General features: G+C 39.2%; 2 protein-coding genes across 2 annotated transcripts in view; one reads left to right on the forward strand and one right to left on the reverse strand.

Moving 5' to 3' along the window:
- The first annotated feature begins 13 nt into the window (after window positions 1-13).
- ARL1 (ADP ribosylation factor like GTPase 1) lies at window positions 14-12069 on the forward strand. Its single transcript, XM_063308647.1, has 6 exons — window positions 14-157; window positions 1896-2033; window positions 5000-5081; window positions 5504-5615; window positions 11173-11351; window positions 11773-12069. The coding sequence occupies exons 1-6, from the start codon at window positions 154-156 to the stop codon at window positions 11801-11803; spliced, it is 546 nt and encodes a 181-aa protein (XP_063164717.1). The 5' UTR covers window positions 14-153; the 3' UTR covers window positions 11804-12069.
- A 1015-nt stretch (window positions 12070-13084) lies between these two features.
- Window positions 13085-23292, reverse strand: part of UTP20 (UTP20 small subunit processome component) — a 77965-nt gene continuing 67757 nt past the window's right edge. Inside the window, exons 52-62 of the mRNA XM_063308648.1 lie at window positions 23182-23261; window positions 21938-22007; window positions 20858-21040; window positions 19715-19846; window positions 18510-18642; window positions 18155-18348; window positions 17848-17919; window positions 16727-16981; window positions 15728-15854; window positions 13881-14026; window positions 13085-13735 (exon numbers count right to left, since the gene is read on the reverse strand). Coding sequence (XP_063164718.1) covers window positions 13580-13735; window positions 13881-14026; window positions 15728-15854; window positions 16727-16981; window positions 17848-17919; window positions 18155-18348; window positions 18510-18642; window positions 19715-19846; window positions 20858-21040; window positions 21938-22007; window positions 23182-23261 — 1548 coding nt within the window. The 3' untranslated portion in view covers window positions 13085-13579. The remainder of the gene's footprint in view (window positions 13736-13880; window positions 14027-15727; window positions 15855-16726; window positions 16982-17847; window positions 17920-18154; window positions 18349-18509; window positions 18643-19714; window positions 19847-20857; window positions 21041-21937; window positions 22008-23181; window positions 23262-23292) is intronic.

Below are 23292 nucleotides of genomic sequence, written 5' to 3' on the forward strand. Positions count from 1 at the left end.
CAGCTGGGGACGTCGACTGAGGCACGTAGTAGCCGACGTGGAACCCGCTTAGCGCCGACTTCCGGGTGAACGCCGGTGGCAGCAACAGCGTCTGAGGGGGAGGAGGACTGCTGGGGATCTGAGCGGGAAGCGGCCCAGGAAACCTTTACCGCCATGGGTGAGGGAAGGGGGAAAGGCAGCACTTGGCTGTGGCAAGGTGGAGGTGGAGGTCCGAAGGGGAGGAAATAATGCAGACAAGCGCCGGCGGGGCGGAAGCGTGGGACTCCGTGAAGAGCTTTTCCTTGGCGTGGGGCCGCAGGCCTTCGAGGCGCCCTGTGGCTCTGGCTACTCTTGGGGCTATCAAGCGATCGAATTCGCTCGCCGAGGGGCTTCCAGCCGGGGAAACTCCGCGTCTTGGGCGGTGTTGTGGAATTTTCTTCAGCGAGTCAAAGACGAGGCAAGAGTGCACAGACCCTCAGCGGAATGTGAAAAGTTAGACCACAACTGCACCCTGAACAGTCTGGGGAGAGGGACTTTGAGGCCTTCGCACCGAGTCTCTCCCCATTTTTCCTTCTCATTCTCACACACTTTCCCCCTCCTTATCACCTCGTTCCTGTGGGAATCTTTGTTTAATCTTAAAGTGGAACTGACCGGGGCGCTGGGGTTAGGGTTTTCTCTGCCGGTGGACCCGAGCGTGTCCAGGCTCTTGATGCCCAATTACGCATTCACAAGTCTTACCATGAAGGTTGGGTGGCGACCCCATATGTCACTGAGCTAGAAATTTCAGCAGCCCCTGATGAAGATGGCAAAGGAAGTTGGGAGCTAAAATTTAGGCAAGAATTGGGGGACAACAGCCATTCTCCATTCCTTGGCTCTAGAACAATGTTTTTTGCTCTTGGCACCCCTTCCCACATTTAAAAATTATGGAGGATCTCAAAAGAGCTTTGGTTTGTGTGGGCTATATTTATCACTATTTACCATATTAAAAATCAAAATTGATGCATTCATAGAATGTGTATTTATTGAATCATGTAAAAATAACAGTATCAAGCCCATTACATATTAACATATTTTTCATGAAAAACCCTATATTTTTTAACAAAAATGTGAAGAGTGACATTGTTTTAAATTTTTGCAAATATCTTCAATATTTGGCAAATAATTTTGCTTTTGCGGACCCTTGAAAGGGTCTTGAGGGACCCCCAGGGTCAGTGGCCCACACTTTTAAGAAGCACTGCTCTAGAAGATTGAGGAAGTTAAATTCAGCCCATTCTTCCTTGTGGTAAGCTAAGACACTTAAAAGAAGGACCTAGGAACTGGGTGCCTGCTACGATTCTTGGAAATTTGTTGAAATTTGCAAGATCAGTGCTTCCTAACACCTGTTTCTCTTGTTTTGCCTGAATTAAAAGGGTGTAGAATTGGTCTTCATAAATGATATAAAACTGTTCTTCCAATTAGCTCCCTCAGCAGGGTCTCAGGAAGTGGCAGCACTTAGTCGATCCTTTCTGAGCTTAGAAGCCAAGTGGGATGAGACCTGATTAGTACTTGGATCTGACAACATCATAGAATACTAACTAGATTGGGAAGATTTAAAAAAGGAGCATGTAACTGTTGATAATCATGAAACTAATTTCAAAATTGAACATCTTCATTGACAGATGTTTACAGTTTATGAAATTGCGTTCACAAAAATACAAAATGATATGAAGTACTTCAGAAATTCCACCTCTTGCTTGTCTTTGTATTGCATATGTATATTTATTGAAAAGGACAGAAAGGATTAAAATATTTAATCAACAAGATAAGCAGATGTCATCTTAGAAGTATTATGTATTTCTCAGGAAAGCTTTGAAAATTATTAATATGGAATAGTCTGATATTGCAGTATAGTTTTAACAATGCTTGTTTTTTTGTAGGTGGCTTTTTTTCAACAATTTTTTCCAGTTTGTTTGGTACACGGGAAATGAGAATTTTAATTTTGGGATTAGATGGAGCAGGAAAGACCACAATTCTCTACAGATTACAAGTTGGCGAAGTTGTAACTACCATTCCTAGTAAGTGTTTTTCTAAATGAAATGTGATTCACAGCATGTAGTGCAATGTTCTTATCTCTTCTTTACACATTTAGTATTAATTGAAGTGTCCTAAAATCTTAGATTACTTCACTTTCCTTTACAATATAGGTTGCACAAAAAATTGTGAAACAAATAATTAAACATGAATGTTTAAAACAAATGGAATTTTGATGCCATGAGTTAGGCGGTTGTAAGCCTTAGAATATTTAGTTTATTAAATATTACTCTTATTACTAAAGGAAATTTGATATCAACATCTGAACAGAACAAATACCTAAGCATAGGGTAATTTTTTCCTCCTATAGCAAATCAGGATTTTGCAATACTGGCTTTCATTAATACTTTAATTAAGAATGTAGAATTAATTTATTTGTTTGCTGGATTTATATGTCACTGCAGTCAGTGATGACTGAGCAGTGTACATGTCAGGCATCTGTAAATCAAGTTAAAGAATAATAAAATTACAAAAGTCAAAGTACATTCATATATAAATACTGGGAACAACAGTTACATTTCAGCATTTTATACAGTTTTTGTAAAACGGTTACATTAATAAAATACTTCAAAGCCAGAGGGAATAACGTAAGTGTTTTCCAGCCCCCAGCCAAGTTTTAAAGGCTTTCCTAAAAACCAACAGGATAGGAACTGTTGGATTTTCCGGGCATGCTGTTTCAGAAAAGGAGGGAAGTATTTGAGAAGAGTTCCTTCCATGATCCCTGCTGATGACATTCCCTGAGTGAAGGGAAATGGAGACAGCCTACATTATCATATATTGGATGAGCAGATACAATTGGGAATAAGCAATCCTGAAGATATGCTAGTCCATGTAAGGCTTTAAAGGTGACAACCAGCACCTTGAATTACACCTGGAAGTGACTGGCATGTAGTGCAGCTCTCAGGGTAGTGATGTTATATAGGCAAATTAAAATGTGCAGTGACTACTGAAGATACTATCTTCTGCACCAGCTGTAACTTTCAGATGCTTTTTAAGGACAGTCCCATATAGGGCACTCCAAGCAAGAGTGACTGTAGGGACAGTCTCTTGTTCCAGGAGGGGCTGTAATTGGCACACAAGATGGAGTTGTGTGAAGGCCCTCTTACATAGAGTTGTGACCGGCTCATTGAGCAGGAGCCATAAGTCAAGGAGGGCCCCCAAATTGCAAGCCAGTTCTGTATGGGGGAACACAACCCCATTCCAGTTCTAAAGATGGAATCAACCTGGAATTGGATGGCTCTTGAACTCAAAATCACTCCTCCTTGTCGGGATTGATCCTAAGACTGTTCCTTCTCATCCAGACTGTAACAGCCTCTAGCCAGCTGGATAGCATGTCAGTGACATCACCTATTCAGGCTAGGGTCAAGAGGTAAAGCTGAGAATCTGCATACTGATGAGACCTGATTTGGTATTGCAAAAAAGCTTCCTGTAAATGTTAAATAGGGTTGGATAATGTGTTGAGCCCTGCACACCTCATAGTAATGGAGTCTAGAGCTTGATCTCTTCCTCTCTGGAACCACCCTTTTAGAAAGGAGAATAACTGCAAAACAGTAGCCCCACTTGCAATCCTTGGAAGCAGTCCAAAAGGCTACCATAATCAACGATACTGAATGGCACTTAAATCAAACAAAACCAGGCAGGTTGCACTTCCCCTGTCCTGATCTTACCGGAGGTTGTCCACAAATCCAATCAGTGTAATCCTTGTGCCATACCCCAGGCCTGAACCCAGACTGGAAAGAGTCCAGATAATCTGTTTCCCCCAAGGCTTTTTGCAACTACAGCCCTTCTCAACAATCTTGCCCAGAAAGGGAAAGTTGGAGGTTGCTCAGTAATTATATGTTTGTTTATTCACATTTATATAGCCTCCCATCTCACATATATGATTCTTGGTGGCTTAAAAAAAATTAAAACAATATAAAACAGCAGAACAGTACAACAATTTGAAAACAATAAATATCATATAAAAACCAACATAAAATTCATAAAATTCACAGCTGAGGTAATCACACCTATCAATAACCTTCAGTACTGCTTCTGCTCTACCACACACCTGGGTCTCCGTGCCCTTTGGCAGAACCATGTTTTCAGGGTCTTTCGAAAAGCTAGCAGGGTTGGGGCCAATCTGATCTCTGGGTGGGATGATATTCCACAGGGTAGGTGCCACAGCAGAAAAGTCTTCCTGGGCCCTGCCAGATGACGCTCCCTGGTTGACAGGACCTAGAGCATGCTTCCCCTGCCAGACCTGATGGGATGGGTAGGTATAACTGGGGAATGGTGGTCCCTCAATTATCCAGAATTTCTGAGATGAGCAATGATTTCTTGAGGACAAGGCATATGACTGCCTCCTTCAAGGAGAGGGCAGTCTCTCTAAGGATGGATTTACCTAGTCTAGTTCCTAGACATTTTGAAAGCTTTCATCAACCAGGAATGGCAGAGATTCAGACTACAGGCTGCAGAGTTGACACCACAGAAAATCATACCTATTTCATCAGGACTTAGAAGTTCAGATTCATAGATAATCTTGCGAGTTGTGGTTTTTCTCAGCTGGTCAGGACTTCTTGCCCAGCTAGCATCCAGCGCCAAGCAGATTTTATCCTTCAGACAGACATCTAAGAATTCTTCACAGATCCCATCCTTACCCTAATAAGGTCCAAGGCACTTTATAAAGAGCTATACAGATGCAAGGAGCAAAGAAATATTGATGTTTTGCCCATATTTTTAATAATATTGCATTAATACTGAATATTATTCAGTAGTAATAACAGTTTTATCTGGAAATTGAAAATAAACTGCATCATGTAGTATTTATGTATTCAAATTACAATTACATTTATGTATTCAAATTATAATTACATAAATTATAAATATGTTGTATACAACATAAATATTGTATACATTTGGATGAGAATTGTTTTTACATGTACTAATTAGGTTTGGTTTTCTCTTCCAGCAATTGGTTTTAATGTTGAGACAGTCACCTACAAGAATCTAAAGTTTCAAGTCTGGGACTTAGGAGGACAGACTAGCATCAGGTAAAACTAAACTGAAACCAAGAAGAAAACTTGACGTCTAAATATTTAACTGAATGTTGTGACATTTTCAGTTTACAAGAAAATATCTGAGTTTATATGTCAGAAAATAGTTAAGCTTTCACAGAGGTTAAGCTGTGAATGGTTGTGGATGAATCAGTTTCCACTGATTTTGCCATTAGAGCTAAGAAAAATATGTTGGGGCTCCAGAATATATTTATGTGTAAAGTATAATCTGAAATTTCATTCCAGTACCTTTTGAAGGAACTGAAGTTGCTTGTAGTTAAGATGTATATGATGGATACTGAGGGGAAAAGTTTTAGTACTTATAAAGGTATGACTTATAAGTACTAAGAAACACTCTTGAAAGCCATGAAAATCTCTTTGAAATAAGATACAATTTAAACTTTTCTTTTTTTTTCTAGACCATATTGGCGATGTTATTATTCCAATACTGATGCAGTTATCTATGTAGTAGACAGCTGTGATAGAGACAGAATTGGAATTTCAAAATCTGAGCTTGTTGCCATGTTGGAGGTATGAAATAAGCATAAGGTGGCTCTGGATACTGCATTTAAAATTAGACTCATAATTATGGAAAGGCATCTTATTCATCCTGATGATATTGCTGTTTCTTCATTTTCAAGTATTTAAAACTGTTGTTTTTTTAATTAATAATCCAGGCATCATTTTAGTCCACCCTTTAGATGACCTTAATCTGTTTATTCTTGGAGGCTTTAGACCTGTACAGCAACATTTGCCAGTCTGGGATTCGGTATCATCAGTATGCTGATGATACCCAATTATATCTTTCAACTCTGGGCCAGCCAAGTGAGGCTGTTGAGATTCTGTCCCAGTGCTTGGAGGCTTTGCAAGTGTGAATGGGGAGGTACCACCTCCTGTGGGTGTTTGGACCACCCGGATCTGGGGATATTCTAACTTTGACCTTGGATGGTGTGGCACTTCCCCACTCAAAGGTGGTGCACAATTTGGGGTCTTTCTGGACTCACAGCTCCTGCTTGATGAGGTGGTAGCTCTGGCCAGGAAGGACAGTTGACTTCCTTTCCTTTGTTCCCATCTTTTTTTTTTCTGGCATCTCTGTTCTTTTGTTTTGTGTTGTTTTTGTGTTTTTGTATTGTTCCTTGTTTCTAAATGTTTTTAACAATTTGTAAACTGCCCAGAATTGCTGGGAGTTGGGCAGCAGGTAAATTTAAGAAATTATTATTTACTTAGAATCTTACACAAGAGCAAAAAATAGAAATTTCATTAATGTGAGTTTCTGTTCTGAGGCTAACAGAGCGTTCCTTCACCTTGATAGCTATAGATTCTAAGGGTGGGGGAGGGGAGAGGAATAAGAGCTCAATTTAGGATATATATAAAGAATCTGGGAATTACTGCAAATCATGAGTACAACAGGGCTGATGAAAAATCTTTTCCTTTGTTGTTGAGAATGCTGCTGCTTGCCTGTTCACTGAGGTGGAACTAAAGTCTTTGTCCAATCCCATTTGAAGCTGTCAGAGTCAGCTTCTTGCCCTAAACTCCAGTGAGTTCCTTTTTGAACACCTTGGATTATTTCAACCAACTAAGCTCTGCTCTTCAGCAAAGGATCGTTACCTTGTCATGGTGCTGGAGCTTGAGCACCTCAATGATGCCATGAGCTAAACCGTGAAGGGCCACCCAAGACGGGAAGGTCATGACAGAGAGGTCAGGCTAAATGCGATCCCTGGGGAAGGTAATGGCAACCCACCCCAGTATTCTTGCCGTGAAAACTCGATCAGTACAACCAGAGATATGTCAGTATACTATCGGAAGATGAGACCCCCAGGTCGGAAGATGGTCAAAATGCTACTGGGGAGGAACAGAGGATGAGCTCAACTAGCCCCAGACGTGATGACGCAGCTAGCTCAAAGCCGAAAGGACAGCTAGCGGCCGACGGTGCTGGTGGTGAACGGCGAATCCGATGTTCAAAAGATCAACACACCATTGGAACCTGGAATGTAAGGTCTATGAGCCAGGGCAAATTGGATGTGGTTATTGGTGAGATGTCAAGATTAAAGATAGACATTTTGGGCGTCAGTGAACTGAAATGGACTGGAATGGGCCACTTCACATCAAATGACCACCAGATCTACTACTGTGGACAAGAGGACCACAGAAGAAATGGAGTAGCCTTCATAATTAATAGTAAAGTGGCTAAAGCAGTGCTTGGATACAACCCAAAAAACGATAGAATGATCTCAATTCGAATTCAGGGCAAGCCATCTAACATCACAGTGATCCAAATATACGCCCCAACCACAAATGCTGAAGAAGCTGAAGTAGAGCAGTTCTATGAGGATCTGCAGCACCTACTGGACAACACACCTAAAAGAGATGTTATTTTCATCACAGGAGACTGGAATGCTAAGGTGGGCAGTCAAATGACACCTCGAATTACAGGTAAGTATGGCCTGGGAGAACAAAATGAAGCAGGACATAGGCTGATAGAATTTTGCCAAGACAATTCACTCTGCATAACAAACACTCTCTTCCAACAACCTAAGAGACGGCTTTATACATGGACTTCCCCAGATGGACAACACCGAAATCAGATTGACTACATCCTTTGCAGCCAAAGGTGGCGGACATCTGTACAGTCGGTAAAAACAAGACCTGGAGCTCACTGTAGTTCAGATCACGAACTTCTTCTTGCACAATTTAGGATCAGACTAAAGAGATTAGGGAAGACCCACAGATCAGCTAGATATGAGCTCACTAATATTCCTAAGGAATATGCGGTGGAGGTGAAGAATAGATTTAAGGGACTGGACTTAGTAGATAGGGTCCCGGAAGAACTATGGACAGAAGTTGGCAGCATTGTTCAGGAGGCGGCAACAAAATCCATCCCAAAGAAAGAGAAAACCAAGAAGGCAAAATGGCTGTCTGCTGAGACACTAGAAGTAGCCCAAGAAAGAAGGAAAGCAAAAGGCAACAGTGATAGGGGGAGATATGCCCAATTAAATGCAAAATTCCAGAGGTTAGCCAGAAGAGATAAGGAATTATTTTTAAACAAGCAATGCGCGGAAGTGGAAGAAGACAATAGAATAGGAAGGACAAGAGACCTCTTCCAGAAAATTAGAAACATTGGAGGTAAATTCCAGGCAAAAATGGGTATGATCAAAAACAAAGATGGCAAGGACCTAACAGAAGAAGAAGAGATCAAGAAAAGGTGGCAAGAATATACAGAAGACCTGTATAGGAAGGATAACAATATCGGGGATAGCTTTGACGGTGTGGTCAGTGAGCTAGAGCCAGACATCCTGAAGAGTGAGGTTGAATGGGCCTTAAGAAGCATTGCTAATAACAAGGCAGCAGGAGACGACGGCATCCCAGCTGAACTGTTCAAAATCTTGCAAGATGATGCTGTCAAGGTAATGCATGCTATATGCCAGCAAATTTGGAAAACACAAGAATGGCCATCAGATTGGAAAAAATCAACTTATATCCCCATACCAAAAAAGGGAAACACTAAAGAATGTTCAAACTATCAAACAGTGGCACTCATTTCACATGCCAGTAAGGTAATGCTCAAGATCCTGCAAGGTAGACTTCAGCAGTTCATGGAGCGAGAATTGCCAGATGTACAAGCTGGGTTTAGAAAAGGCAGAGGAACTAGGGACCAAATTGCCAATATCCGCTGGATAATGGAAAAAGCCAGGGAGTTTCAGAAAAACATCTATTTCTGTTTTATTGACTATTCTAAAGCCTTTGACTGTGTGGACCATAACAAATTGTGGCAAGATCTTAGTGGTATGGGGATACCAAGCCATCTTGTCTGCCTCCTGAAGAATCTGTATAACAACCAAGTAGCAACAGTAAGAACAGACCACGGAACAACGGACTGGTTTAAGATTGGGAAAGGAGTACGGCAGGGCTGTATACTCTCACCCTACCTATTCAACTTGTATGCAGAACACATCATGCGACAAGCTGGCCTTGAGGAATCCAAGGCTGGAGTTAAAATTGCTGGAAGAAACATTAACAATCTCAGATATGCAGATGATACCACTTTGATGGCTGAAAGTGAAGAGGAACTGAGGAGCCTTATGATGAAGGTGAAAGAAGAAAGTGCAAAAGCTGGCTTGCAGCTAAACCTCAAAAAAACCAAGATTATGGCAACCAGCTTGATTGATAACTGGCAAATAGAGGGAGAAAATGTAGAAGCAGTGAAAGACTTTGTATCTCTAGGTGCGAAGATTACTGCAGATGGTGACTGCAGTCAGGAAATCAGAAGACGCTTAATCCTTGGGAGAAGAGCAATGACAAATCTCGATAAAATAGTTAAGAGCAGAGACATCACACTGACAACAAAGGCCCGCATAGTTAAAGCAATGGTGTTCCTCGTAGTAACATATGGCTGCGAGAGCTGGACCATAAGGAAGGCTCAGAGAAGGAAGATCGATGCTTTTGAACTGTGGTGTTGGAGGAAAATTCTGAGAGTGCCTTGGACTGCAAGAAGATCAAACCAGTCCATACTCCAGGAAATAAAGCCAGACTGCTCACTTCGGGGAATGGTATTAAAGGCAAAAGTGAAATACTTTGGCCACATAATGAGAAGACAGGACAGCCTGGAGAAGATGCTGATGCCAGGGAGAGTGGAAGGCAAAAGGAAGAGGGGCCGACCAAGGGCAAGATGGATGGATGATATTCTAGAGGTGACGGACTCGTCCCTGGGGGAGCTGGGGGTGTTGACCGACAGGAAGCTCTGGCGTGGGCTGGTCCATGAAGTCACGAAGAGTCGGAAGCGACTAAACGAATAAACAACAAAAAGCTCTGCTTATTTGACCTACTAATTTTGTTAGCTTTAACTACATGTATTAGTTCACCTGAACTTTTTAATGATGTTCTCAAATTCTGAAATGGCAAAGGAACCTCTGTAGAAGCAGGAGTGGAATTGTTCACTTTGTGCGAAGTATTAATACGGTAGTGTGTTCTACTGATGTCAGTTGAATGACCAACATCCTGTAACATTTTTGTTTAAAATCACACTTCGATGATCTGTTTACCAAAAAAGAACTCTTGTTAATTATAAATTCATGGTAATTCTGCAGGCCAGGTCTCATCTTTCCACTGTGAGCACACTGAGGTTTTCTGAGAGTCATCCTGGGATGCTATCTAAATATGGATAATGGAGATTTCAATGCCTTTAGATGGGCTTTCAGAACCACTAGCATTTTATTAAATAGTGTGGGTGGTAAGTGGCTGGTATTGACAAAGTTGTTTTGTGATTATAAAGACAATATCTCTGCTTCTATGCTTCTACTTTTTACATAAAGAAATAGGAAGATAGGTGTCAGAAAGTTCTGTGGAAGTCGTTCAGTGTTCAGTGTTGAAATAAATCTTGTCTAGATGCTTGTTAAGTCACTTGAGATTCAGTTGGGGTGCTATCTTAGTTCTTTTGGGGCTCAAAAAAGAAATGACATTAATCTCAGATTTGTTCTGCTTTCAATGTGAAAATGCAAGAAATTTGCCTTTTGGATGATGGACAAATTCCAGGGTATATCCCCAGATAACTTTCAGTACCTGAGTCTCTGTTATGCAGTGAAGGAGGAAAAGTCCAGTATTGCTGTCTCTCAAAAGAAACTTTTAATTATTTTACTAAATCTAACCCAGGTTGAATAAGCTGTGGATTTAGAAATCCCCTCCCTATTCTTTAGCCGCCCCTGTGGCCCTGTGATTATGCTGCTCCATAGTGGAAACATGATTTTATAGTTAAAAAAAAAAAAATTGATACTGAGCTATTCAAAAGCAGGCACAATGGATTAATTTATACATGATTCAGTAACTAAGTAGCAGTGCTCACAATACAGTACTAGATAACAAAATATCAGTTGATTATTGACTAGATTGACATTTATTTCTTATACTACTTTCCAGTGCAAAATGGAAGAAATCCTGTTATTAAAAAAGATTTTCTCAAAGCAAATTTAAATCCCTTTCCAAACTACCTCTATAATGTGTCATAGGAACATGAACTTAGGACCTTTACACGTTTCTAGGTTAACAGTGGTTAAGAAAAGAAGTTGCATGAAGTATCTCTTGACTGTTCTTTTAGGAAGAAGAATTAAAGAAAGCCATTTTAGTGGTTTTTGCAAATAAACAAGATATGGAACAAGCCATGACTCCTACAGAAATGGCAAATGCACTTGGACTCCCAGCTCTAAAAGACAGAAAATGGCAGATATTCAAAACATCCGCAACCAAAGGCACTGGACTTGATGAGGCTATGGAGTGGTAAGTACTATTGCTCTGAATCCCTTAAATATTGCTTATTAGGACTGTGCAACAAAAAGAAAAAGCTGATTAAGAGACATGGGGCATGGCAGTACTCATGTAGTACCCATCAGCAGTTCCTTGAAATAGCCTAATCTGAATCAGTGGTCACAGTAACAGAGACTGACTAGCCTTGAAGTAGCATATTGAGCTCCTGTAGAAGCCATGTGATCCCAGGAAAAGCCACATTTCATTTAAGAAAGTGCTAACAGATGCTCTGTACATGCTGAGGCACATTCCAGAACACCTTTTCCTCTTTGAATCTGGATCACTGCACAGTCCTATTGCATACAGTAGAAATCCAGAGTACATAAAGATGGATGTATTACTTTATTTTTAAAATGTCTGAATTTTAAATTTCAGAACCATCTGTTTTTTTTAGGTTGGTTGAGACCTTGAAGAGCAGACAGTGAAATGGACTTGAAGTATCCTTCATTGGTTATGTGAATAAATGCAATGCTGTAAATAGGATTGACAGATTATCTTTTGAAAAATAATGGTGTTCCTGTGCAATCACACTGAAAGTTTGCATACTCTATTTACTCCACATCTTGTGTAAGTTACATAACATCAACTTTTATGATACTCAGTACTGAATATTGGCTAGAAAAAATTGGAATAAATCTTTATTTTAAGTGTCTGAAACTATTTAACACTAATAAATATTTAACTGTCTACATTTTTCTGTCTCATGCTAGTTATCTATAAGGTATTCCTTTTTGAAGGTGAAGTAGACAGTGTCCAGTTTTTTTGTGTAGCCTGTTTCTAAAGGTCAGGAATAGGGGGTGAAGCTGTGAAAGTTTAGTATGTGGGCTTTGTAGAATTGCTTAAGCAGTCACATACTTCCACCTATTCCTTCATGGAAACTTATTAGTCAAAAATCACCTTGACCCAAGTATTTCCTTCAAGGAAAGGTACAGTGTGTAGCAGAGATGTGGGAATGGCTTCCTAAAGTTTTTACAGAGAGACAAGTTTTTACATCAACACTGTTGTTAGAAGGAAAGTCAAATGTCCTAAAAGTTTTAGGAGCTGTATAAAGTGTGTCAATAGTTCAGTTTAAAATGAAAGCCGAAGTTCATACATCATACTAAACCAAAAAGGGGCTTGTTTTCAACTTAGTGCCAGTGACATCTGCAGGGTGTGTCAAAACAAGCAAGATGGGGGATGTAGCATCATGCTGTAAACCCTCCCCTTCTTTGTATGTGACTTACGCACATTTGAGACAGGGCTTGCCTCCCAATGTCTCTGCCATCTTGCCTGCTTTGGAACACACAGTAAATGCTGCTGCTTAGTGCAGTATTTGAATCTAACCACCGATGGCTTATTCAACAAAAAAACTTAGCAAGCTGTGGACTGAATCTGATCTAGTAATTGTGAGCTCAAAGTCAGAGAATTCAGCACATGCAAATGACTTTCTTCCATAATGTTGGAGGAACTGGCACAGTGAGAAAGTATACATGAGTTAAAGAAAATTAGCTGATAGTTATTGAAGTGCAAAAATGTAACATTTCATTAACATGCTGTTTGAAAAAGGCAACCTTCTCATCAAAATAAACTAGATGGAAAGAGATTAAACAAGTTTCACAGTAAGAGATTTTGATTCTGAAAAAACAAATGTCATGCTTGGTGGTACCAAATCAAAACTTAATGCTACAAATAAATGTACCAAAATAACTTCAGCATACAGTTATGGATAAGGTGTTTTAATCATGTTTAATAGAAAAACACATGTACCACAAGCTGTACATTAATGTACAATGAGATCTGGACAACTAAAAGGTCTTATAACTCTACATCCTTCATTACAAGCCTCCTCACTGAAATGATTGAACACTTTACAAATTTTCCAATTATATTATCACTTGAACAGGATTTACAAAGAATTAAAATTACAAATAAATATTAGAAAACCCTGCAGGCGTATCTTTCTGAAAACATGAGTCTGGTTTCCTGAAACAATCCCAAACCTTAAGAGGTTGTGAAGTGATACTTAAGCCTCTTCCTATATACTTTTAATCCACAGAAATACAGTTGACTCTCTTAAGTAGAGCCTTAGTTGATAAGGCTGTTGAAACTACTGTTCTTATTTTGTTAAAAACACACAAAAAGTTTTATGCCTTCTCTTTCATGCAAGATGGCAAACATGAACAGAATAAATATTTTTTATAAAAAGTTATGCAATGGAGTTTTTACTCAACCATTGCCAAGTCTTTTAACCCATGGCTTCTTTGTTTTTTGGCTTTATAACCAGGCCGCAGATATTCTATTTTTCTCTTCTTTGCTTCAATTTTATTCTTATGCCTCTTTAACTTTCTCCTGGCAGCAATCTCAGGATTAGCAACAGCCTAAAGGAAAACAAAAGAGTCATAATATATTGATATTCTCATTTCCTCTATAACTTCTGAAATTACCTGGTTTTAATAAAACTTCTCAAGTGAAATGGTCAACATTTTTAAGCAAATGGAAGGGGAAAATGAAATTGACACTAACCTGTAGGGCTCTCTGCTTCTTTCGTGTAGCTCTCTTCTGGCTAGCCTGTTTTTGCACAAGAGCAAATGAAACTGAAAAGGCCTCCAATCCAACTAATTTCTTCAGTAGATCTATGATTTCTTGGGAAAGATTCTTTAGAGTTGGATCTGGCAAGGATATGACTTTCATTACTCAAAACCTGGTAACAGACAGCTGAAGCATGCTATCTATTGGTTAAATCCACTACATAACTCGCCAACTGTAATGTATAGTACAAAGTTCCATAAAATATAATACTCAAAATAATTCAGAACTATTCAGAAATTAGCATTAGCATTTAATTTTCATAGCAAAAATGCATTTTGAAATACACTGGTTTAAAGAATCATTTGTTTTTATAGGAAAAAATGTGTTTCAGAAGTATGGTGCTGGAGAGAATTCAGGGCCTGGAAAAACAAGCTTCAGGAGCTGCATGTGGTTCTGGGGCTTTTATTCTTCCACCAGAACAAGCTGTAGTAAACTTTGGGCACTTGTCATCCCGGGCCCCCTCTTGCAGTATATATTAAGTGCAGCTTGCCAAGCCATCTGAACCCCAAGAGCCTGTGATTAGCTAAACCAGCAGTTTTCAATGAAACAGCTCAGTCTAAGTATGGCTTAGAATCTGGATATGCTGAACTGCAGTTAACTTGGACAAAAGAGGCATTTCTTATCTCTTCCTGAAAGCTGTGTAAGAAGACTAAAGAAGAAAGTGGTGACTTTATAGTAAGAATAGAAAATAATTAGTTAATTAAAGCAAGTTAGCTAACCTGAGGCTCATTCATATAACACCAAGTCAGTAATGTCATTACATATATTTAGTACAGAAATGCATGCCGGGGTAACAGCATAGATTGTTTAGATTTTGACCCACCAAGCTATCCATAACAAGGAATTTGCCAGATAATTCCCTTATTGCTTACTTTATGATGCAGCCAAGCCATCTGAATCCCAAGAGCTTGTGTTGTATACATAAAGCAGCCTTTACTGACATACTGTTTTCCAGACATGTTGGATCTCAAGTTTCATAATTCCCACGCAATCTGGCTGATAATCAAGCTGCCAAGGAATTACGGGATTTGTGATCCAATACATTAAGAGGATACAAGAGGAGGCTAGGTCAGGTTTTCAGAGTGTAGGAAATTATTTTTCCATCCTGATACCTAGATAAATTGAATTTGCCAGACCTCCCTAATACTTTTTTAAAAAATGCACAGAAAATACTGTGCCTCACACTATCACCATGTATAGAAGCCTCTCCCCAGAATTACTTTATATGCATTGTGGAGATGAGAGACATGCAATCACTTCACTACATTAACATCCAGAATGGAATACTGACATTTAAAGGAGCAGTAGATGCAAAGAAACAGAGACACCTCAATAAGAACTCAATGAAGTTTTAGACCACAAGCACCATAGTGTAATTTTATGCAAAGCCGTTGACTCCAAAAAATGTAAAGCGTATTTTATCTTAAAAAATCGAAAATTATACATAGCAAAATTTCACAAGATCTTATTTAAGACAACAGATTTTAGAAGATTTAGCAATCCCACAAGCAATTTTAAATTTAATTTGTATGTTAAATTTTAAGGTATTTTTTAAAAATTAGATGCTAATGATTACCATCTAAGGCTGTTGCGGGTATTGCTGTGCCAAACCTCCCTCTCCCTCCATTTTAAGCATTAATCATAGATGCTACTCTCTTCTACTGCAAAGAATGCTTGCTAGGTGACAGTGGTATAAGGCAAACGTGTTTTAAAATGTGGAAAGTCTTCCTATATAAAGTAGAAAAATTTTATGCCAATGACTTGAGTTCAAAATCCCTTACCTTGTTCTGCGTAAGTGCTACTGAGTTCCCTATACAGAGGGGCTATGATTGTTGGAAGATAGGGTTTTACGTTCTCTTTCCCAAGATCAACTGCAATAGCACCAAGAAATTTAAAGATGCAGGTTCTCTGAAGAGGTAAGCATATTTGGTCAACAAATTAGTCCACAAAGCAACAAAACACACCAAACGATGCTAACAATTAGTGGCAAGGGAGTACTTCCTGAGTGAAACTTGGAAAATACAAACATCATTTTCCAGCAGTTCTGACAACAGTTTGATTTGCTCAATGCCTAATTCTAAGCCTAATTTGATCCTGCTTCCTCTTCTGCGCCTACAGCCCGCTGCGCTCTCTATGTTTGCCAGTCTCCAAACCTTTCACTTTTACCTCCCTTCCTTCTACAAAGCCTGGCAAGCCAAGTGCACCATGAGAAGCATTTCTCAGCACTCCCCAGTGCTCCCTGGCATGGAGCCACAGAACCCAGCAGTCATCTGAAGGAAAAGGGACAGAAAGAGGTCTGTTTCCCTTTCCCACATTACATTCCCAGGGAGGAAAAACCAAATGACTTCTTTCAGCTTAGCTTTGAGGTAAGCATTTTGTGGGCAGCCTTCTTCATATTTTAGCATCGTTATTGTTAAAGTCCTCTGTGCCCCAAGTTTCAAAAAAGCAAGAGTCTTTGGATGGGGACAGGTTTCAAAAACCGAAACAAAGTAACACAGTATAGCCTGAGCAAAAGCAGAGAAGAGAATTGAAGCGAGGATCTTTTGCTCATGTAATTCCAATTCCAACCTTCCTAGGAAGCTAAGGACAGTAACTGCTGCTGGATGCCTTCTTGCCCTGTACTGGAAAGATTCTGCTCCACTTGCATGTCCATTTATGATAGTATCCTGCTGCACTGTGTTTTGTTTTGTTTACCATTTGCACTTGTGACCTGCAAAAGTCACTGATACCCTGACAGTATTTTCTGAGGTGAGGGTGTTATTTGCAGAAGACAAACCAACCTTTAAAGAGTCTTTGGGTGAATGGGCAGCTTCTCTTGTTGCCATTACTAGGAGTTTCTTCATCACCCACAACAAACTGGCTGGACTGCTTTTCTCTTTTGCCTCCATACCCGAAATCTCTTTTTCATCTTCACTTCCTAAGTCACCCTGATCTTCAGTTTCCCAGCCCACGTCCTCAACAATCTCTTTGCCATCTTCTGGAGCAGGAGCCAGAAGGTACAGTACTTTGGATACAAATAATAAGTTCTTTATAACCTTGAATACAAAGAAAAACAAAAGGTAGACAGCCAGATGGTTTCTAAAATGTTAGCAAAAGCTTTAGAGCAGGCTCTCGGTGGACTGGTTTTTAGCTGCTTGATTAAACTTCCGGTTTTATGACCTCTAAGTCATGTTTTTCAACATGCTGGATGGGGAATTCTGAGTTTGCTGAGGCTGAGAAACACTCCTCTGAGCTGACTGCAAAAGCAAAAGGTTTAGCATGGTTATCATGCCATTTAAGGCTCAGTGTATGCCATCTTAAGAGGTCTTTGCCAGGGTATGAAAATTAATGTTATTCTTACATCAAGGAATATATGTACGAAACCGGAAAAGTGCACTAATAACCATTCTTAATGCTACAATATATCCAGTGGGCATTAGCAATCCATCATTTTCAAAATAATTATTTTATTAGATATTACAAAAATGAAATACTACTGATGGGTAGTAATCTCTATAATTCTTGCAGAGACTAAAACATCACTCTTACCCAAGGAGCTAGCTACTGTCAAAGACCAAGGGTTTGACCAATAACTCCTGACATTTAGAACAGCCTAAATTCCTTGTGTACTGAGTGCATCAGGTAACTGAACAATTTTTTAAAATATATGGTTGTAGGGAAAAAACCTCAAAGGCTGAGAAGATAATCCAGATTACAAATATCCCATAAAAAGCCTATTCATGCTTGAAACTAAACATGTCTGGAGTAGAGCCAGGTCCAGGAACTTCTGACTGTCATTGCAATGGCATGAAATTTGGCCACCATTTCCGAATCTTCCTGACCTTGAACTCTTATGTCTGTTTCAACTATTTCAACACATTACAAATATGACAAAGCTGCCAAATTCTACTTAATAGCTTACCTGTTCTCCAAGACTGGAACTGAGAAATTTGGATTTCAGTTGATGGCAGAAAGCTAAAGCAAGTGTTTTCATCTGCAAAGGAACATGAAGACAATATGAAGTATGCTTTATTTCTTTACCTATAACATCTGGTGCTAACTCTGGGGCATCAATAAACTACTCTCCATTAAGACAAAAAAAAAAGAATAAGCTCCAGCACTTAAGATCTACAGTATAATTGTAATGAAACCAATAAATCATACTGAAACTAGTGTTAATTTCTGCTCCATCCTCCCACTGGAATATGCAGAGATTTAAGTAAGATAACCTTTTTGCTAAGTTCCTCTGTTAAGAAAATTGTTGCTGATGGCTCTTGAGTCACTTGCTTCTTTTTTGTTTTTCTTTTGCTCCATTTATTAACAAGTTCTTCTGGCTTGTGGGAAGCAAACAGCAAGCCAAAAATCTGAGCAGAAGTCAGCCACACCCAGCTGTGTGGGTACCATAAATGGGACTGGACATGACCTTAAAAATGAGAGAAAAAGAGCTCACTTGAACTGAATTCATTTATATGCAGGGACATAAAACATTGTTCTGCATTATACATTTTTAATATACACAGTCTTCATAATAAGCATGCCAGGTACCAATGCTACTTTTTGCAGCAATGTAATGTTACTACTAACCCCAAATGTTGATCAGAATCTCATGGTGTTTGTTTAATTGAATAATGTTGCACTCATTGATTAGTTTAACAAGCAAGGTAAGGAAACTGAAGAGCAACCTGTCTGCCAGCCTTTCTTCAGTCTCTTCTTTAACCTTAAAAAAAAGTGAAAATGGATGATAACAATGATATTCTGCAAAAGCTATAGTGTTCAAGTAATTAATACATTCCCTACTAGTCTTCATGGCTGTGTACAGGTTGCTGCTCAATGATACCACTGATATAATACTGCAAGCTCAACTGCAAATGGGAACAGTGAGGCTGTATTCTGAAATACAACTGAGCAGAAATATCACAAACTCTTTCCTGACAAGGTTCCATATTCAGTTTGAAACAGAAATTTGCAAAGGAATTCCTTGGCAAAGGAACACAAAGAGTGGATGATCACCACAGTCTCTTCACACAGAAGTCATCACAAACTGTGTGCATATTTTGGCTTCCTGATAAATTTCTCCTCTTTTATCTAGAAGACTCCACAACAGCCTCCTTCCCAAAGTTGTTATGGACATAAACAGTAGGATCGTTTTCCCAACTAAGATCATGCTATCTATAAACTGAACATGTTTTCGCAGAGGTCTTTATGGATTATCACTTTGATCATGCAGTCTACAGTTCACTTTGAAAATATCTGTGTACTAATACATTGTGTTCTACCACCCTGGCATCTTTCATCTGCATCACAAATGGATACTCCAAGCTTTGCTGGCAAAGCTAACACATCCCTGATTTTACAGCACTGAAAAAAGAGCTCCTACGCTAATAGGTTAAGGCCTATATTCAATGTTTCTCAATGGTTTGCCACAATAATCAAAAAATATATATAGATACTTGGCCATTCATTTGCCTTCTCAGTTCTTTATGCCCTCTGAGGAAGACTATTCACTTGTAGCCTAAACAGCTTATAGAATAAAAACTAATTATTTTCCCCTACTTTACTTTCTCCCTCCCTCATTATTACAGCTACATTATCTGTTAAAACTGTTTCAGTAAGGTTCTTTTATACTTCTCGGAAAAATGACATGTTTCTGCAAAAATAATTTGGCAGATTTCTTTTGTGAACCTGTCTTCTTGTAAAATAATGAAGTAGTTTGCCTTGTTATAGGAGTTTGATCAATTTCCTCAGCTTTTCAATTTCCCAGAAACATTATTTCTGATTAAAATACTTACTTCTTCAAAATTTGATGGCTGAATTTCTCTCTCGATAACAGGGAGAATGGTTCCAAGCCTTTTCTCAAATTCAATTTCTTCAGCTTCAGCAAATGCTCCACAGGCTTGAGCAGCTAATCTCTTATGTACACTCTATCAGTAAAGACAGTAACTCATAAATAAGACATTTTGCAAAAAAAAAAAAAAACCTAGGCAAACCAGCACTATTTGTTACCTTTGTATATGGAAAATAAGTATATCAATTTGTGTGAGGGAAGGAAATACATCAATTTTGCCCACCCAACAAAATCGAGAAGGTTTTTCTGAATCCCTATTCCTAGGGAATGCTGGCTATATAGAAGAGGGTAGGACTTCTCTGTCACTGCCCCGCTTCTCTAGAATAGCATCACACTCCCTGCCCCACCCCCAAGATCAAACAATCCCCAGTGCTTTGGGGTTTTCATAGAGCCACTAAAACACTGACTGTTTCAACAAGATTTTGAGGTCTGAGAGTTGATCCCTCCTGGTAGAGTAAGGTTTGTATGGCTAAGTGTTACTCCCTGAGCTGAGGTTTTTATTACTAATTGTTATTACTGTTTATTGTTTTCTGAATTATGGTTTACTGCATTTCATTTTCACTGTAATACTGAAGGAGGTAGATAAGCCACTCAGAATGAGTTCTGATTGAAGCAGCATATAAACTTAGTTGAATATATTTCCTCATTATAAATAACAAATTAAAAGTTCCTACTGTAATAGTGCTGCTGACCTCTACAGCGATGATAAGAAGCAACATTCAGACAGAGCTCAGTCTGGTTAGGATTATGGTTTGTCACCTGCTGAAAGCAGTCCCTTCAATACGTTCCATAGTGCAAACACTACGGCCAACACCTGGTCTGCCCAAAGATGACCGAGTCCTCTACATGCAAGGAGGCCCAAACTGTTAAGTGTATCTGCCTTAGCAACAGCAAGTTCAGCCATGATTCTGAATGGAGATTTTAATCCCACAAGGAAATGGCATTACTCAATGCCATGCAGTAAAATAGCGTTCCACCAAAGAAAGTTCGGTTCCTTGAAAAAATATTACACTCTTGACATTCCCTTATTTTCTTCATTAGAAGACCAATTGCCAATGACAACCTAAACTACTGCCCTATATAGTACCTTTTTACTTGTAAACCATGAAGTAACCAGTGAAAACATCAGGTCTCGGTTTGCAGGACTAATTTTGCGGAGAAGGTTTTTGATCGCCAGCGCTGCCATCCTCTTGCACTTTGCTGAATCATCGTTTGCTATCATCATGCATAATGGAACAAAAAATAGCCCACAAAACTCATGCAATAAGCCCTGCAGAAATAAAGTAGGAATCATACAGGCTGGAAATCTCTAGAATGACAGTGTTTTCCCCCGTAAACCACAAGGAAAGGAAGATCCACATCAAGACAATCAAAATACAGCCACTCCTTGTTTAACGGCTACCTCATTTAGTGACCATTCACAAACAGGATGGTCATCATCATCATTTTCTGCAATGCGTGCACTTACAAATTTTTGCGCCTGACAACAACGTATGATGGAGTGAGAGTAAGCCGTACAAGAGAACTTCATCTAAATGAGACGGCAGCAGCCAGGGATCTTTGCAGCATTTTCTCTCCCCCTGCCTCCAGTCACATGTCTGTTCAGCAATCATTTTGCTTCCAATTTAAGGAATGGATTGTGGTTGCTAAACGAGGAGAGGTTGTATTCCATGTACAGATGAACATATGACATTTTCAGTTAAATAACTTGAAGAGTTGCATACATTTCACAATTCTTAAGCAAGCAACGGCCAAAAACACTCTAACTGCAATTAGTAAGTCTATGTTCAACAGTTTTGGGAATGCTTTTCACAATATATATAAAATAACTTCAGGGAAAGGCTTTGAAAAGTCTTTGGATAAAAAACTTTGTATTAAAAGGGTAGGGGAGGAAAAGCCTGAACTCCTAATAGAACAGGCAGGATTTAAACAGAAATAAAATCCAATCCATGCAATCCTTTATCCCCACAAACAACTCCAGAATTCTGGAAGCTATATGTTTACAGCTCCTCTGACTTTGCTTACAAATTTGATCCTGTACATATTTTCTCAGCAATCTTATCATGTTTTATGGAAGTCATTTTAAACAGTCTTATTCAAATAGCGTACTTATTTTACTCGAAAGAAACACTAGAGATATTGTATCTGGGAAGTAATTGTACGGTACCTGAGGGAACATTTCAAAGAGGTAAGCAATCATTTCCAAAGCAGACTCTCTTCCCGTCTCATATTCATAACTAGGGTGAAACAATTAACAGCACAATGTAGTTAATACTTCCAAAATTGCCAAGATTTTGACACAAACAGCATAATACTTGTTGGCATCCAATCAGATTTATTCTGTTAAGTTTGTGTTTAGAAGCCCCAGATACCTAAAACATTAAGAAATATATTTTGATCATACAGTCTGACTTTGCCAATACCAGACTGTGCAAGGTGCTCTTGTTCCTTTAATAGCTGAATAGAGGAAAAATGAAATAAATACGCATATATGTGGCAAGCCTCCGTTCACAGCAAAATTGGACACAGATCGTCAGCAGCTCTTCCATCATCGTCTCTTCAGCTGATCAACATGACGAACTCTTGGCCAGAGGCAAATTATATGGTATATTTTTTTAAAAGGGGCAGCATATATATTCTGAAAACAAAGCTAAACACGTTTCTATGTACTACAGAAAGTTCTGTTTTTTAATGGAACTATTCACGGCACAGAAAAGTGAAGCATCAATAGAAGTTTGGCAAACTTAAGAAGACACCACAGAGTTTTCAGGAGGCTCCACATTCAGTCCGTGGCATCTTCAGATAAAGGCATGGGAGAAAGGTTGATAAGAAAGGCACTAATAGCACAGAGTAGGTAGGGAAATTAATCAGATCTACTACTGGATTTTATTTCTAACACATGTATTTGTTTATCTGCAACCAAAGGGAAAAATGGAGAACAATTACAAAATAATAATTTAAAACCAGTGGAACAAATACAGGTAGTCCTCACTTAAGGACCAAAATAGAGACTGGAAAATTGGTTAAGTGGTGCAGTCATTGAGTGAGTTATCATGTGACTGGACCCAATTTTACAACCATTTTTATGACAGTCATTAAGTAAATCACCATGGTCATTAAGCGAATCCAGCTTCCCCAATGGAAGTTTTTTGCCAGAAATCACCAAAAAAGGTCACAAATTGTGATCACATGACCGCAGGATGCTGCAACTGGTCCTAAATGTGGGCTGACTGCCAAGTGCCTGAACTGCGATCATGTGACCGTGCGCATGGAGAGTACAGGTCGTAAAGCACTTTTTCCAATGCTGATATAACTTCGGATCATCATTAAACAGACGGTTGTTAAGCGAGGACTACCTGTAATATTTATGCTCTCATAGTTTCATTTGAGAATTACATCCATAGTACTTACTTGAGCTGGGCAAGGATATACTCAAGGTTGGCTTTCAACTTTTTCCCAAGGGGGTAATCAATAATGTATTTCAAGTAAATCTGGGAGAGAAAGCAAACAAGGACAAATAAT

This window comes from Candoia aspera, chromosome 7 (assembly GCF_035149785.1).
Source record: "Candoia aspera isolate rCanAsp1 chromosome 7, rCanAsp1.hap2, whole genome shotgun sequence".
Taxonomy (NCBI): domain Eukaryota; kingdom Metazoa; phylum Chordata; class Lepidosauria; order Squamata; family Boidae; genus Candoia; species Candoia aspera.